At 40.6% G+C, this 14,219-nt stretch overlaps 1 protein-coding gene across 3 annotated transcripts in view; it reads left to right on the forward strand.

Moving 5' to 3' along the window:
- Window positions 1-14,219, forward strand: part of srgap2 (SLIT-ROBO Rho GTPase activating protein 2) — a 115,080-nt gene that overhangs the window by 80,200 nt on the left and 20,661 nt on the right. For all 3 annotated transcript variants that reach the window (XM_038298045.1, XM_038298046.1, XM_038298047.1), the window contains exons 4-13: window positions 2,561-2,623; window positions 4,407-4,622; window positions 4,860-4,988; window positions 9,592-9,813; window positions 9,900-10,001; window positions 10,099-10,296; window positions 11,746-11,830; window positions 12,761-12,788; window positions 13,003-13,033; window positions 13,607-13,667. In XM_038298045.1, coding sequence (XP_038153973.1) covers window positions 2,561-2,623; window positions 4,407-4,622; window positions 4,860-4,988; window positions 9,592-9,813; window positions 9,900-10,001; window positions 10,099-10,296; window positions 11,746-11,830; window positions 12,761-12,788; window positions 13,003-13,033; window positions 13,607-13,667 — 1,135 coding nt within the window. The remainder of the gene's footprint in view (window positions 1-2,560; window positions 2,624-4,406; window positions 4,623-4,859; window positions 4,989-9,591; window positions 9,814-9,899; window positions 10,002-10,098; window positions 10,297-11,745; window positions 11,831-12,760; window positions 12,789-13,002; window positions 13,034-13,606; window positions 13,668-14,219) is intronic.

The raw sequence follows: 14,219 nt of genomic DNA on the forward strand, positions 1-14,219 counted from the left end.
CCCTGGCGTCCTCTTCCACAACATCTTCATCCCCGCTTTCCTCCTCTAAATAAAAAAATGGATGACGGAGGAGACTCATTCACGACCTCCGACACAAAACTCTTCTCCTCTTGTATGTTTCCGCTGTCCATAGCGTAGGGTGACCAAACGTCCGTATTTCCCAGGACATGTCCGTATTTTACGTCCTGTCCTGGGCGTCCCGGTTTTTATTTTAGAAAGTGAGGAAATGTCCTGTTTTTTTAATTACCTTCATTTCACCATTAAATTTACAGGCACTAGGGCACTGCGCACGGCGCTGCGTGTGACATAATCCCTGAGTCAGTGCGGGCAGCCCTGTTCTTAATCAGAATACAGATAGCGTGGCTGTCAGTACGCCAACAACATGTAAAAGCGCAAATGTATGTTTACCAAAGATTTACAAAAGAGTTTTCCCGCTTTCACACCGGGTCGAGACAAGTGGGAGGCCTTGTGCACAGTGTGCAAAGCAGGCACATATGTCTTGGTGTCCAATGGAGGTGCAAGGGATCTGAAAAGACACCTGGACACCAAACGTAAAGATATTCTATTGATATGTTTGTTCGTTTTTGGTACATTTTGAGTTGTTTTTGCTACACAAGAAGTATTTTTTGTTAATTAGCTCATTTGTTAATTTATTTTTTCCAATAGCCTACAGAACAGACATTATTTCGTTCATTGCTGAGGCTGAGTATCATCTGTTATTGGGAGTTGAGAGTCATTGTTAACTTTTATTGTTAAGTGAGGGATGTTTAGATGAGACATAATTTCTTTCGTTGTGCTATTCATTCATTACAGGAATTGTTAAGCATTATTAATAAATACATTTTGAATAAAATTATCATTTATTATTGGAGTAATTGCTTTTCACTTTTACTGAAAAGCATTTTTTAATAAACCAACTGTAAATATATTATGTATATATATATTATTGTAGGATTACGTAGGCCTATGTTAAGTGAGTGCATGCCACAGACATCTCTATGGATGGGAACAGAGATCCCCCCTGCCGCCGCCCCCCGCTCCAAGGTGTCTTGGTTTTACCAAATGAAAATATGATCACCCTACCATAGCGTTCCTTGACAGTGTCGTTTCTAAGTCACCAATTTAGTGCTACTTGGTCCCAATAGAATTTCCCATTGGGAACCTGCTAGCACTAAGTTGCTAACTGGTTAGCAAGATCGTTACGAGACACCGGCCACAATCAAAAAGCTTACAAACCTTCCGCCACAACAATCCCGTCCTCTTGATAATCGACCAATCGCATTCACTTTATTCACTCGTGTAAAGTCGTACACCACTCGGGAGAATTCAGAACTGCAACGGTTGGAAAGCCCGTTTCCCCACGACTTTAATGTAATCCACTTTACGACTTGAAATAAAAGGATAACACCGTGTGCTAAACTTAAACAAAACATACTAGAAAACAAACCATGTTTAATTTTAAACATCTACATTTCTTGGAGCTTTAACATGAAAAATAACTTCCTGGTTAAAAGAAGTTTTTCTGCAGCTATTTAATGTGGTGACTGGGCCTGCTTGTTTGAACGGAGCAGCTTCTTGACACCGAGGAGTCATGATCTGTATTTTGTTTTCATTTATTTTAGATCAGAAAATGTCTTTTTTTCTCAGATATGTGGATGCAAATGGAATCAGCTCATCCTTTGAAGCTCTTGACAGTGCTGTGTACTCTGTTGCTATTGACAACCAGAACTCTTCCAACACGGATGCAGAAAAGTAGCAATCTGTGATCAGAGGGGAGATTGAGCAGAGCGTCCTGCAGCTCTGATGACAGGATATGCGTGCTGAAGGAGGTGAAAGGCTGCCGTATTCAGTTGTACTTTTGTGGCCTGTGATATTTGGGGTAACAGTTATTGAAACTTTCAAACAGGCTCCTGAGGGCTCCAGAAAGGGAATATTTCAACACTACAGATTGGTGACATGTCTCACAGATAAGATTTAATCAGAGGAACAGGCAGATTTAGTGTATTTTGCAGAAAATGTGAATGCATTTTTTAGAGTAGGGTTGTCAAAAGTATCGATACTCAAAAAAGTATCGACACTGAAACGTTGAATCCGGATACAATACTCGTTTTTAAAAGTAGAATAGAGGTGCAGAATAGAGGACAATGCACTTTCAGAACACTGTGTGATTGAATAATTCTGTGCACTTTTCAGTTTCAGACTTTTTTTTTGTAAGAGGTGCAGCTGCTGAGAATTATTTTTGTTTGTTAACTGGTTTGGCTAGTGTCATTGTTATGTCTGCAAAGCATAGCCAAGGAAGGAACACTTCATTTTAATTTTATAAGTTTTTTTATCAAGCTTGCTTAATATTGTGCAAAGCATACAACCTTTATTGTATTTTATTTATTAATGGAAATATTTCTGTAGAATTTTGGAGTCTTTATTTTTATCCTTGTGGTATCGAAAATGGTATCGAGTATCGAATATTTTTCTTAGCATCGGTGTCGAGTTGAAAAGTATCGTGACAACCCTAATTTAGAGTGCTTTGTTCAAATCAGCCTGTATTTTCTTTTCATTTCAGAGCAAAGAGGTTGGAGCCCAGCTGCAGGAGGACCTGATAAAAGTTCTCAATGAACTTTACTCGGTGAGAAACCTCCGCCCCCCGTTTGGTTATCATCACACATTATGTGTGATTGTTTCTTTTAGGATTAGAGATGCCTTCCTTCGAATTGGTCTGATGCTGAAATTGCTCTTTCAGATTAGCTAATGCACCAATGCAGTATTTTTACAGGGATTATTCTCAGTAGTGAGGGATGATAACCCTGACTACAGAAGCAAAAGCATGAAAATGTATTAGTTTTCTGTCTTTTTTTTTATTTTTTATTGAGGGTTTGTTGAAATTTGACCCTAAAAACGTGCTCACTTCATATTACTTGGCATCAGTAGTATAGTGGTCCCTGGAGAAGTGGGTATACACTGGAAAAACTATCTAGAAATAAGTAAAAATTTCTTAAATTAAGTGTATTTACCCTTAATTTGAGTAGGTCAATGCGATAGTTTGTCAATAGATTGAGTATTTTTACTCTACACTTACAATAAGAGTCACAGCTCCGCAGTGAGATGTCGCTACTCGGACTCGTCTATCCGGAAGCCAAACGAGTAGAAGAGGAATATGAAGCTGAGAAGAGTTAAACGCTGCCTTGGCAATTTCTATAATTTTGTGCTGAAAGCCCTAAAAAGAAAAGGAGACGTTGTATTTGGACAAAGACATGGCTGAGCAAACTTGGCTACTATGGTCTGTCAATTTTACTGAAAAAACTGCATTTCACTCATTGCATCCCTGACATGCTTCTGTGTTTTCATCTGAGAGGAAGAAGAAGAAGAGCCTTTGTTTGTGCACGCCCACTGAGTAATTTGCTCACGACAGTCGACTGAATTTCAAACACGTTTGATTTTCTACTGACCTCATGATTCCTGATCGGGAGATGAGAGGCTGATCACCGCTCGTTACCCCCCGTACACCACGTGACTCACCATCAGGCTGAAAGTCGGCTCGATCAAAAAATTCTTGCACGACTGGAAAGTTAGCGCTACACTGGAAAAAAATCTAAATCTAGATAAGTCAGTTTTTTCTTAAAATAAGTGCATTTGTTCTTGGATTGAGGAGGTAAAAGATACAATGGAACAAGACAATTTACATAAAAAAAAAAAAACACAATTGCATTGTCTTATTTCAAGTGTATATTATCTAATTATCTTATTTTAACAGTAAAAGTACTCATTCCATTGTCAATCTATCTCATTAACCTACTCAACTTAACACTTAATTTAAGAAATTTTTATTTATTTCAGGGTCGTTTTTTCCAGGGCAAAAACATCATACAGTGTATGCATTGCTTAAGACACACTATACAAATTAAAACTCATTTGCACAAATTTACATTTTATGATTATAGTTTCTGTTAAAATTAAAGATTTTCCAAATGTATTCCACATTGAACGTATTAAAGGGTTAACATCAGAGTAATTGTTTTACTTTATCCCATGTGTTATAGTATCTGGCTCTAAATAGTGCATGATACCACCAAATGACTGAGGCCATCAGCGTGTATTCCTGGCTTTATGCTAAAGAAAACTATTTAGCTGTACTGTAGGCCAGCCAGGCCCATAAAAGCAGTTCTTATTCTCTAATTATAACGTATAGAAAGAGATAGAAATAGATTGCTCACATAGATGCATAGGGTGTTTTTCTGCTGTTCTGTTTGATGGTCTGAGCAGAACGGTATAATGACAGCTCTGGTGGTGGTCAATGAAATTCGGCTGACGCTGCATGTAGTAGGTGCTAACTTAAACCTTCACCGTGAGCTCACAGAGGCGCAGGCTATCTGAAAAACGCATCGATTAAAGCCTCAAATTCCTGCTTCCAGGTGATGAAGACGTACCACATGTACAACACTGACAGCATCAATGCAGAGTCCAAGCTGAAGGAGGCGGAGAAGCAGGAGGAGAAGCAGATGGGACGCTCCAGTCGACAGGAAGACAAGCAGACGCCGCGCTCCCCAGACGCGCTGGGCAGCATCAGGACCGAGGAGAGAGTCGTCCGCCGTTCCAGCGTGAAAAAGATCGAAAAGATGAAGGAGAAGGTCAGCTGGGGCAGAAGATTTTTTTGGGGGGAGGCAACATGTCTGCGCCTCATGAATGATATATGGAGGATGGCTAACCCTTTCTGCTGTGGCTGCACCTCGTCTTCCCCTTTCATCAATACTGAAGCGTCTCACATTAACACCTGTTACCCTCCACCTTTCCTTCACGCATCCTGCCATCCTTGTTCAAACATCCTTCCTTTTTTTTTTTTTACATGAATCTCTTCTGCTTTTCAGAGACAGGCCAAATACACGGAGAACAGGCTGAAAGCCATGAAGGCCAGGAATGAGTACCTGCTGGCACTGGAGGCCACCAACAGCTGCGTCTTCAAATATTACATCCATGACCTCTCCGACATCATTGATGTGAGTGGAAACGAGCTGTAACCCTGTGATACGAGCCGGTGTGTGTCCTTCGTTCCTCTGCTTAGAGCTTGTGCTGTCCCCTGGGTCCGTCTCTTCACATTAGCCTCAGCGGCTCTAATGAAGGCGGCAAAGCGGCCGTCCTTTGTCCGTGTGTCACTTTTGTTTCCAAAGGCTTCATGCCATGAGCGCCAACAGCTTCTTTATTAGCATTTATGTAGCTTTCTCTCTGAGCTGAGACACATGGGGTACAGAAGTGTAACAAAGTCTTGTATAAAAGCTTAGAGAGACTCTGATGGTTTATAGGTGAATGCTTTAATAGATTATTAGAGCGCAGAGCTGCGCCATAAACGCGACATAAAATGAAGGAAAATATTTTCTCCCCGACTTTATCCCCTACCCCATTATTTAAATGTAGTTTTTCTTTCCTTGCTGTTTTTCTTTTGTCTTGAATTCCGCATGTGCTTACTTTTTGTCAAGATCATTTTTTTTTAAGTGGGCAGACAGGAAGGGGATTGAAGAAGAGCAGGGAGGGAGATGCAGCTAAGGTCAAAGGGTCGGGACTGGAAGCTGTGACAGCCATGAGGTCTGAGGCCTCCATCCAGGACATGGTCTCTCTGTTCTCTATGCCGAGGATCCAGGATTAGTTTCTTTCTTTCTTTCTTTCTTTCTTTCTTTCTTTCTTTCTTTCTTTCTTTCTTTCTTTCTTTCTTTCTTTCTTTAATGGAACCTTTTTACTCCTTCCTTCCTTCCTTCCTTCCTTCCTTTCTTTAATGGAACCTTTTTACTCCTTCCTTCCTTCCTTCCTTCCTTTAATGGAACCTTTTTTCTCCTTCCTTCCTTCCTTCCTTCCTTCCTTCCTTCCTTCCTTCCTTCCTTCCTTCCTTCCTTCCTTCCTTCCTTCCTTCCTTCATATTTTATGTTTCATTCTCTTTCCTACTTCCTTCCTTACTTTTATTTGTTTTATTACAACCCTTTTCCTTTCCTAGCTGTTTTCTTTTCTTTCTTTCTTGTTCTCGTTTATTTTCCCCATCTACCCTTTAATACACACTGCTTTTCTTTTCTTGTTTCATACCCCTCTCTTCCTCTATTTCTTCCTCCCTTTCTTTCAAAACTTCCTTATATGTGCCCTTCCTCTCCTTCCTTTGATTAATTTAATTTTTACATTAGAAACAAGCAGCACACCTTTAATAGCAAAACCTCCCTCTGTGTGTCTGTTGCACCTTCTCTGCTCCTCGGTGTGAATCATGGCCGACTGCAGCAGGGTAGTCACCTAGCCAATCTGGTGTGAGTGTGTGAGTGGATGGCAGCATGCAGAGCTCTCTGTTAGCGCTCAGTGGATGCTGGGTCAGCCGGTTCATGTCAGGGACACATTTGTTTGTTTTCTGTTTATTTGATTACACCTCCTTTTTCAAGTAATAGCGAAAAACTTCTCTTCCAATTAGAAATTGAGGAGCAACACTATTGCTCTGGCTCATTTAGAAGGAAATTCGTGCCATGTCTGAAAATGGACACACAAAAAAAGGTTATGTTGTTTTTAACTTATTTCATTCCTTCGTTGACCTGAAAACGATGAAGAACCACAGAATATAACCAGAAAACCATACAGTAGTCGCCATTTAAAATGGCTCTTCCCACTCAAATGCCAGCCAAATGGCAGCCCACTGCCCTGCAGCTCCCAGCAAAATCCCTCCAACTTCCAGCCACTGTAGTGACCCCCTCCGTCTTGTTGGCATATATATATACATATATATATATTTTTTTTTTACTGTGGCTCTACCGTTTCACTGAATTACAGGGTCTGACCAGGGGATGACGCCTCTCTTTAGGTTTTAAAGTCCACAAATCACGACAGAAAGAATATTTTAGTACAAAGATTCATATTTACCTAGGAATTGTAGGGGACCAGCCAGGGGCACATCAAGGAAAGTGGGGACATTTTGAATGGCTACTTCTGTAAGATCACGTTGAATCAGGTTTCACACAAAAAATAGATATCCATCTGATGTTAAACAGAATGTTATCCTGATCAGAAGTTCATTCCCCTTAATGAAAACAGTTCAATCTGAAGCAACGTGTCTTTAGATCATGATGCTTCCATCCCTGTGTTTTGAAAAGCCACCATCTTGAAAAGTGTTACATTAATTTTTATTAGCGCTGATGCCATTTTTGGCCCCGATACCAATACCCGATACATGGCTGTGCGGTATTGACCGATACCGATACCAACTGTTAGAAATTAATGTCTGTGTATTAGGGGTGTGCAAAATAATCGTGATGATGATGCATCGTGATTCTAATTTTCACGATCTACTGCATCGATTCTTGATGCCAAGTATCGATTATTAATTAAAAAAAATGAATAAATAAAATTGCATGAATGGTTGGCGAACATCAGCCATAAACAAGTGCAATACCACTTCCAGTCCAGTAGATGTCGCTGCAAATGTGTTGACGCCCGCTGCCTTGTGTCACAAGCATTTCCGGCCGTGGGATACTGTGCCGAGTCATTCAAAAACAAAACATGGAGGAGAAAATATTGCAATGCATCGCAATAATTCAAGTATCGTGATGCATCGTGATAGAATCGCATCGTGGCCTGTGAATCGTGATTCGAATCAAATCGTGACTTCTTTGGCAATACCCACCCCTAGTGTGTATAGATGAAGAACTGCATACTACTTGGATGTAAAATAAGTGCCATCATGGCTTTGTCAAGCTGCTGCCTACCTTTGTGAAGCAGGAAAAAGACTAAAACAAAGTGAATCCAGTAGAAATTTTATTGCCTACCAGGAATGGGTGACAATAGTTGAATACAATTTTGGCTTTCAAAATGGTATCGGTGCCCTATTTGTTGGTACTCACTGATACCGATACCACTATTCTAGTACCCGATACTTGTGTCGCTATCGGTGCAACACTAATTTTTGTGTTCTTCCAACAATCCTCTCATCCCTACCCCCAATAAAAAAAAAAAAAGCATCCCCACTGCATGATGCTACCACCACCATGTTTCCCCATGTAATCAGTTAGGATATGCTGCATTAGTTTCTGCATATCTGGTCAAATACATTTATCCGTGCAGTAAGCCAGCAATATATTAACACTGTGATGCACTGTGTCACAAAGCCTCTGGTTGAATGAAAGTAATAAATAATATTTATTCTAGAATGAAAATTTTGCAGAACTCAGCATGTGTTGATAATTTTTCCTGTGTATTAGATTACAAACACTGCTTTACACCGGAGTATTAGGGCCACACATGAAGAGAAAAAATATTTTTGCCATGGCGAGATTAAACTCGACATGTCGACTTTAAAGTCGACATGTCGACATTAAACTCAACATTTCGAGAATAAAGTTGAAATGTCATGTTGAGTTTAATCTCGATGTGTCGACTTTAAACTCGCCCTGTCGACTTTAAACTCGCCATTTCGAGAATAAAGTTGAAATGTCATGTTGAGTTTAATCTCGACATGTCGACTTTAAACTCGCCATTTCAGGAATAAAGTTGAAATCTCATGTTGAGTTTAAACTCGCCCTGCCGACTTTAAACTCGCCATTTCGAGAATAAAGTTGAAATGTCATGTTGAGTTTAATCTCGACATGTCGACTTTAAACTCGCCATTTCAAGAATAAAGTTGAAATCTCATGTTGAGTTTAAACTCGCCCTGTCGACTTTAAACTCGCCATTTCGAGAATAAAGTTGAAATGTCATGTTGAGTTTAATCTCGACATGTCGACTTTAAACTCGCCATTTCAAGAATAAAGTTGAAATGTCATGTTGAGTTTAATCTCGCCCTGTCGACTTTAAACTCGCCATTTCGAGAATAAAGTTGAAATGTCATGTTGAGTTTAATCTCGACTTGTCGACTTTAAACTCGCCCTGTCGACTTTAAACTCGCCATTTCGAGAATAAAGTTGAAATGTCATGTTGAGTTTAATCTCGACGTGTCGACAATAAAGTTGAAATTAGTTCAAGAGAGCCAACCGCTGCACAGGATACATGCACAGAATCCAGAATGTTACGTTATTATTGGTAGGCCACCGCTTCCTGTGATGATTATACAGTTGCAGCACGTCAAAGACTACCTTCACTCTTAAAACGCAGACTGCAGCTGTGGAGCGCGGTTGCTCTTTTCTCCAAACTTTGGAATGTCGAGATTAAAGTCGCCACGATATATCAACTTTATTCTCGAAATGGCGAGTTTAAAGTCGACACGTCGAGATTAAACTCAACATGACATTTCAACTTTATTCTCGAAATGGCGAGTTTAAAGTCGACACGTCGAGATTAAACTCAACATGACATTTCAACTTTATTCTCGAAATGGCGAGTTTAAAGTCGACACGTCGAGATTAAACTCAACATGACATTTCAACTTTATTCTCGAAATGTTGAGTTTAATGTCGACATGTCGAGTTTAATCTCATCATGGCAAAAATATTTTTTCTCTTCATGTGTGGCCCTAATACTCCGTCGTACTGATGAGCTCTAGTCACGCAGACGGATATGATTTCATCTCAACTCTGCTGTCTCATCACTTCTCTCGTTATCTTTTTTTTTCTTCTTCTTTCCCCTCGTCCTATAATGCATGTGTGACAGTGCTGCGATCTGGGCTACCACGCTAGTCTGCACCGGGCCCTGAGGACCTACCTGTCTGCAGAGCAGAACGTAGAGACGTCTAAGCACACGGGTCTGGAAACACTGGAAGGAGCAGCGGAGAGCCTGGAGGCCAATGCAGACAAGCAGAAGCTGATGGAGACCTACAACAACGTCTTCTGCCCGCCGGCTCGATTTGATTTTCAGTCTCACATGGGCGATACGGTACGGATCGTCTTCCGTTAGCGTTGTCTGCGTAAAAGGCAAAGAATTTATTAGTGAAAAGTGCTGTTTTTTGTGTGTTTTTGTAGATGGGTGGGATGTGTGCGCAATCTCCTCTGGAAACCGACCTCAGCCAGAGGTGTCAGCAGCTGCAGTCACGCCTCTCCACTCTGAAAATCGAGAATGAAGAGGTGAGAAGCCCCGTTGATCTCGCCTTCATGCTCCTCCCTTTCTTTCTGGGACAGCGGGTTGATTTGTTTGTTTCCCCCTGCCGTCCCGTTTCCTCAGGTGAAAAAAACCATGGAGGCCACTCTGTCCACCATCCAAGACATGGTGACGGTGGAGGACTACGACGTGTCCGAGTGCTTCCACCACAGCCACAGCATGGAGTCGGTGAAGTCCACGTTCAGCGAGTCGTATCTGAGCAAGCCCAGCCTGGCCAAGCGGCGGGCCAATCAGCAGGAGACCGAGCAGTTTTACTTCACGGTTAGTCCCCAAAAATACAGAACCACGCAGTTTGAGAAACAAGCCTGGCCTCCATCTGATAAATCCACTTCATTACCCTAAAAACAGGAGAAAATACTCACTAGTGGTGATGTTATGAGATGAGCTGAGGCGTGTCGAATAATGGAGGGGCCTTTTTCTCGAGGCGTGATTCATTTATGGGAGGGGCCAGAATTGATGATGTCCGAAGCCTTGCTACCGTGATAGCACAAGAACTTTGACCGGCATTTAAACAGCCTCATTGTTCAATCCAGATGTGGGAGTTTGTAGGAGTTGCTTTCAGTTGGATAGAGTTTGGATAGATTCCAAAAATAGATTGGTTGTTTTTCCAACCAATCTAGTTGGTTAAAACTAGTTTAGTTAGATGAAGCAATGTAATGATCAAAATCTGAGCAAGCTGCTAGATACAGTTGTAACTTTAGTGCTAAGTACTATTGCTGTCTGTTGAACGGTTATTAATGTTGGTAGCTAGAGACTTCTAGCCTGTCCAAAAGGCATTTTTGATTTTTCTATCTGGATCATTGAAATGCATCAGAACACATTTTAAATTTGTTTCTTTTTAACTTTCACAAAAAATGTATTTAAAGCTTGTAACTTGCTTCTTTTAATCCCTTGTGATGTTAAGACACATTAAGAGAGATGGTGTTGAAAAAAGAGCCGGAGAAGTTTGGAATCGTTTTTCATTAATTCTCACTTTTATGTCTCCAACAAAAGCACAGAGATAACCTTGGGATATTTTCTTTAAAACTTTTGTGTAAATACTGTAAAATTAAGTGATGATGTCATATCAGCCCAAACCTTGATAATGTTATCTTTGAAAGCAAGCAAAAAAGAGCCCTGATGTGCATATATGGAGTGAATTTTGTTCCATTATTATAGAAAGTGCAATCGAGAAATTAAACTAAAAAGGTTTTGAGTTACTTTGTTGTTTTCTCGCATTTTATAAGATATGTATATATATATATATTATTATTATTTTTTTGTGATAATTTTTTTATGGTGTTTTTTCAAATTTCACTTTTTCAGTTTCAGTTTTTTACAGATTACATTCTTTTCAAATTGCATTTTACAGATCAAATTGTCTTCACTTTATGAAGAACCAGGGCTTGAATTGAAGTTTATCCGATGTGCAAAACACTATTTAACAAGAATGCAAGTCATAAAAATCAGTCTTAAAATAAAAAAAAAATTGAAAATATATGTTTTAGAAGTAAAAATGAAGAAAAAAAATATATTTTTTTTCTGAAAGACAAGCAGGTTTTTGTTTTATATAAGAATTTTTCTGGATTGCGTTTTGTTTTTTAAAATTTCCACCTTCCCTGCTTGCAACAACAATGATACAAAATTCACTCCGTAAGTGCAAGCTTTCAAACAGCTTTACAATCTGCAGCCACACTGACCCTGCTGCGTGGATGTATGGTTGTGTTATAGAAGCTGAAGGAGTTTCTGGAAGGAAGGAGTCTGATCACCAAGCTGGAGGCCAAGCAGGACCTAATCCAGAAGACTCTGGGCGAGAGTGAGTGTCCTTCATACCTTCTGCATATTGCCTCTTTTTCTAGTCGTGTGAGTCCACTGTAAAGCCTTATGTATACTATAAAATTGTAGGTGACTGCAGACAGGAGGCCTCTGATTGGTCAAATCTACATCCGCTCTACACTATGTATATTTCCTGTTTGGTACCCTACCGGTAGTTTTGTTTGTAAAGAAAGACTTGTAAAGTTGGACCCAGATAGAAGAGCGAGGTGCGCGAGAACGCTGGGACCCTTTTTCCACCTGGATCCCCGCTCTTAGTCGCCCTCATGTCCCTCCGTTGTCGCACCAACTTGCCCCTTCTTCCTCACCGCCTTGGCCGTATCTAGACCGTCAGCTAGTTCATGATTGCCCCTGTTACGTTGTGGCATAGAATAACATGGCGCAGACCATACTTCAACATTTGGCATAAATCTAAAATATCTGCGGCAAGCTCACTGAGACACATAGGATAACCAGCCCTTAAGGGGTGGGGGGGGGGGGGGGGGGGGGGTCAGAGAGATGGGGAATGTGGCACAGACACATCGGGGTCACAGCAGTGAAGCAGAAAGAGTTTAATAAATCTAATAATCACAAGCTGTGTGTGAGTTAAAGGGAAGGTCGCAGCAGCTCTGACCATATGTGGATGCAGCTGTGCCCTCCAACATGTCTGCTTGGGGTGTGTTCCTCCTGCTCACACATGTCACAGTTTCCACAGCCTCAGAAAACATCTTTATTATTATATCTATGTGTGCACCCTGAAAAGGGAACTTAATGTCCCTGTTTTCATCTAAAGCCATTTCCTCATGAGTCTTGTTCCTGTTATAAACGCCTATCTCTGTGTCTCCTCTATAAACCCCCCTCTTCCCTCTTCCACTCCCTTTCTTCTTCTTCTTCTTCTTCTTCTTCTTCTTCTTCCTGTTTCTCCCTCCTATAGGTCAGAAAACGGACTGTTGCCCTGCCAGGTAGGTGTGGCTAAGGAAGGAAATATGCTCTCTCACACACTCATAAATGTGCGCTTATACATCGCTGCCAGTGGTCTTTGTGGCTGTTTCTCAAACACATATGAGTCTGCTAGTACAAATAGAGCATAACAAGAGTCGTGCATATAAATAGACTTTCTCTGGTGACATAATGACAGAGTGCTGTTACCAATTTTTCTTTTTTCTCCCTGCATAGTGGAAGGAGAAATTCAACCGTGCGGAAGCAGGTAATTATGTGTCTCAGGGTGTTTTTGCTCTAAAATCCGACTTCTTTCTTCATCTTTTACAAGGGGAAATAAATAATAGCTGCAGGATTAACCTGCAAATTTGGGTTGTTATGTGACCTAGATGACAAATTATACACATATGGGGGGCTAAATGATCAAAGGAGACTTTCTAAGTGAAAAAAACTTCAGTTTGTAGCGCCCCCTGGTGGACTGTTCTGGAGTATTTTTACAGTGTGAAGATTAACCAGTTTAGTTTCTAGTGTTAGAATAAACCTTCATCCAATAGATTTCATTTTCTTTAGCATAAATAATAGTTTCCAATGTATAATCATTTGTAGCCAAACCTCCCTGGGTTTCTGGAAAAGCAAGACAAAGAGAAAGGAAAAAGTGTGGTTTCCTAGCAACAGCTGCACCCGTCATGTCTACCTTATGTCTGATATGTTTTACCCCCTAAATGGGTTCATCTGTGCAAATTGCTGTGCCAGCATGCATCATGAAGAAACAGACTGTGTGTGCGTGTCGCATTTTTTCCCACCTATTTCCAGTAATAGCTTTCTAATTTCCCTCTTTCAGGACTCAGGTGAAACCATTCCACTAATGGTCGAGAGCTGCATCCGCTTCATTAGTCGCCATGGTGAGAAAAACCTCCCTGTTAGGTGATAGGTTCAGGCCCAGCTTTACTATTCCCTGATTGGTTGTTGACTTTTTAGTCTGAACAGTTGGATTGATTCTGAGTTTGCTTAAGAAAAACACTTTGTTTACTTTGTATCCTAAACCTGTGAGAAAGAGAAAAATAAGCATTAGATCTGAGTTGGTAAAAGATTCATACAGTGTTATAAGTTTGAAAAAGATACCTAAAGATACCTAAAGGTATATATATATACATATATATATATATACACTCACCGGCCACTTTATTAGGTACACCTGTCCAACTGCTCGTTAACACTTAATTTCTAAGCAGCCAATCACATGGCGGCAACTCAGTGCATTTAGGCATGTAGACATGGTCAAGGCAATCTCCTGCAGTTCAAACCGAGCATCAGTATAGGGGAAGAAAGGTGATTTGAGTGACTTTGAACGTGGCATGATTGTTGGTGCCAGAAGGGCTGGTCTGAGTATTTCAGAAACTGCTGATCTACTGGGATTTTCACGCACAACCATCTCTAGGGTTTACAGAGAATGG

Source organism: Cyprinodon tularosa, unplaced genomic scaffold, assembly GCF_016077235.1.
Source record: "Cyprinodon tularosa strain WSP-4 unplaced genomic scaffold, ASM1607723v1 ctg40, whole genome shotgun sequence".
In the NCBI taxonomy this organism is placed as follows: domain Eukaryota; kingdom Metazoa; phylum Chordata; class Actinopteri; order Cyprinodontiformes; family Cyprinodontidae; genus Cyprinodon; species Cyprinodon tularosa.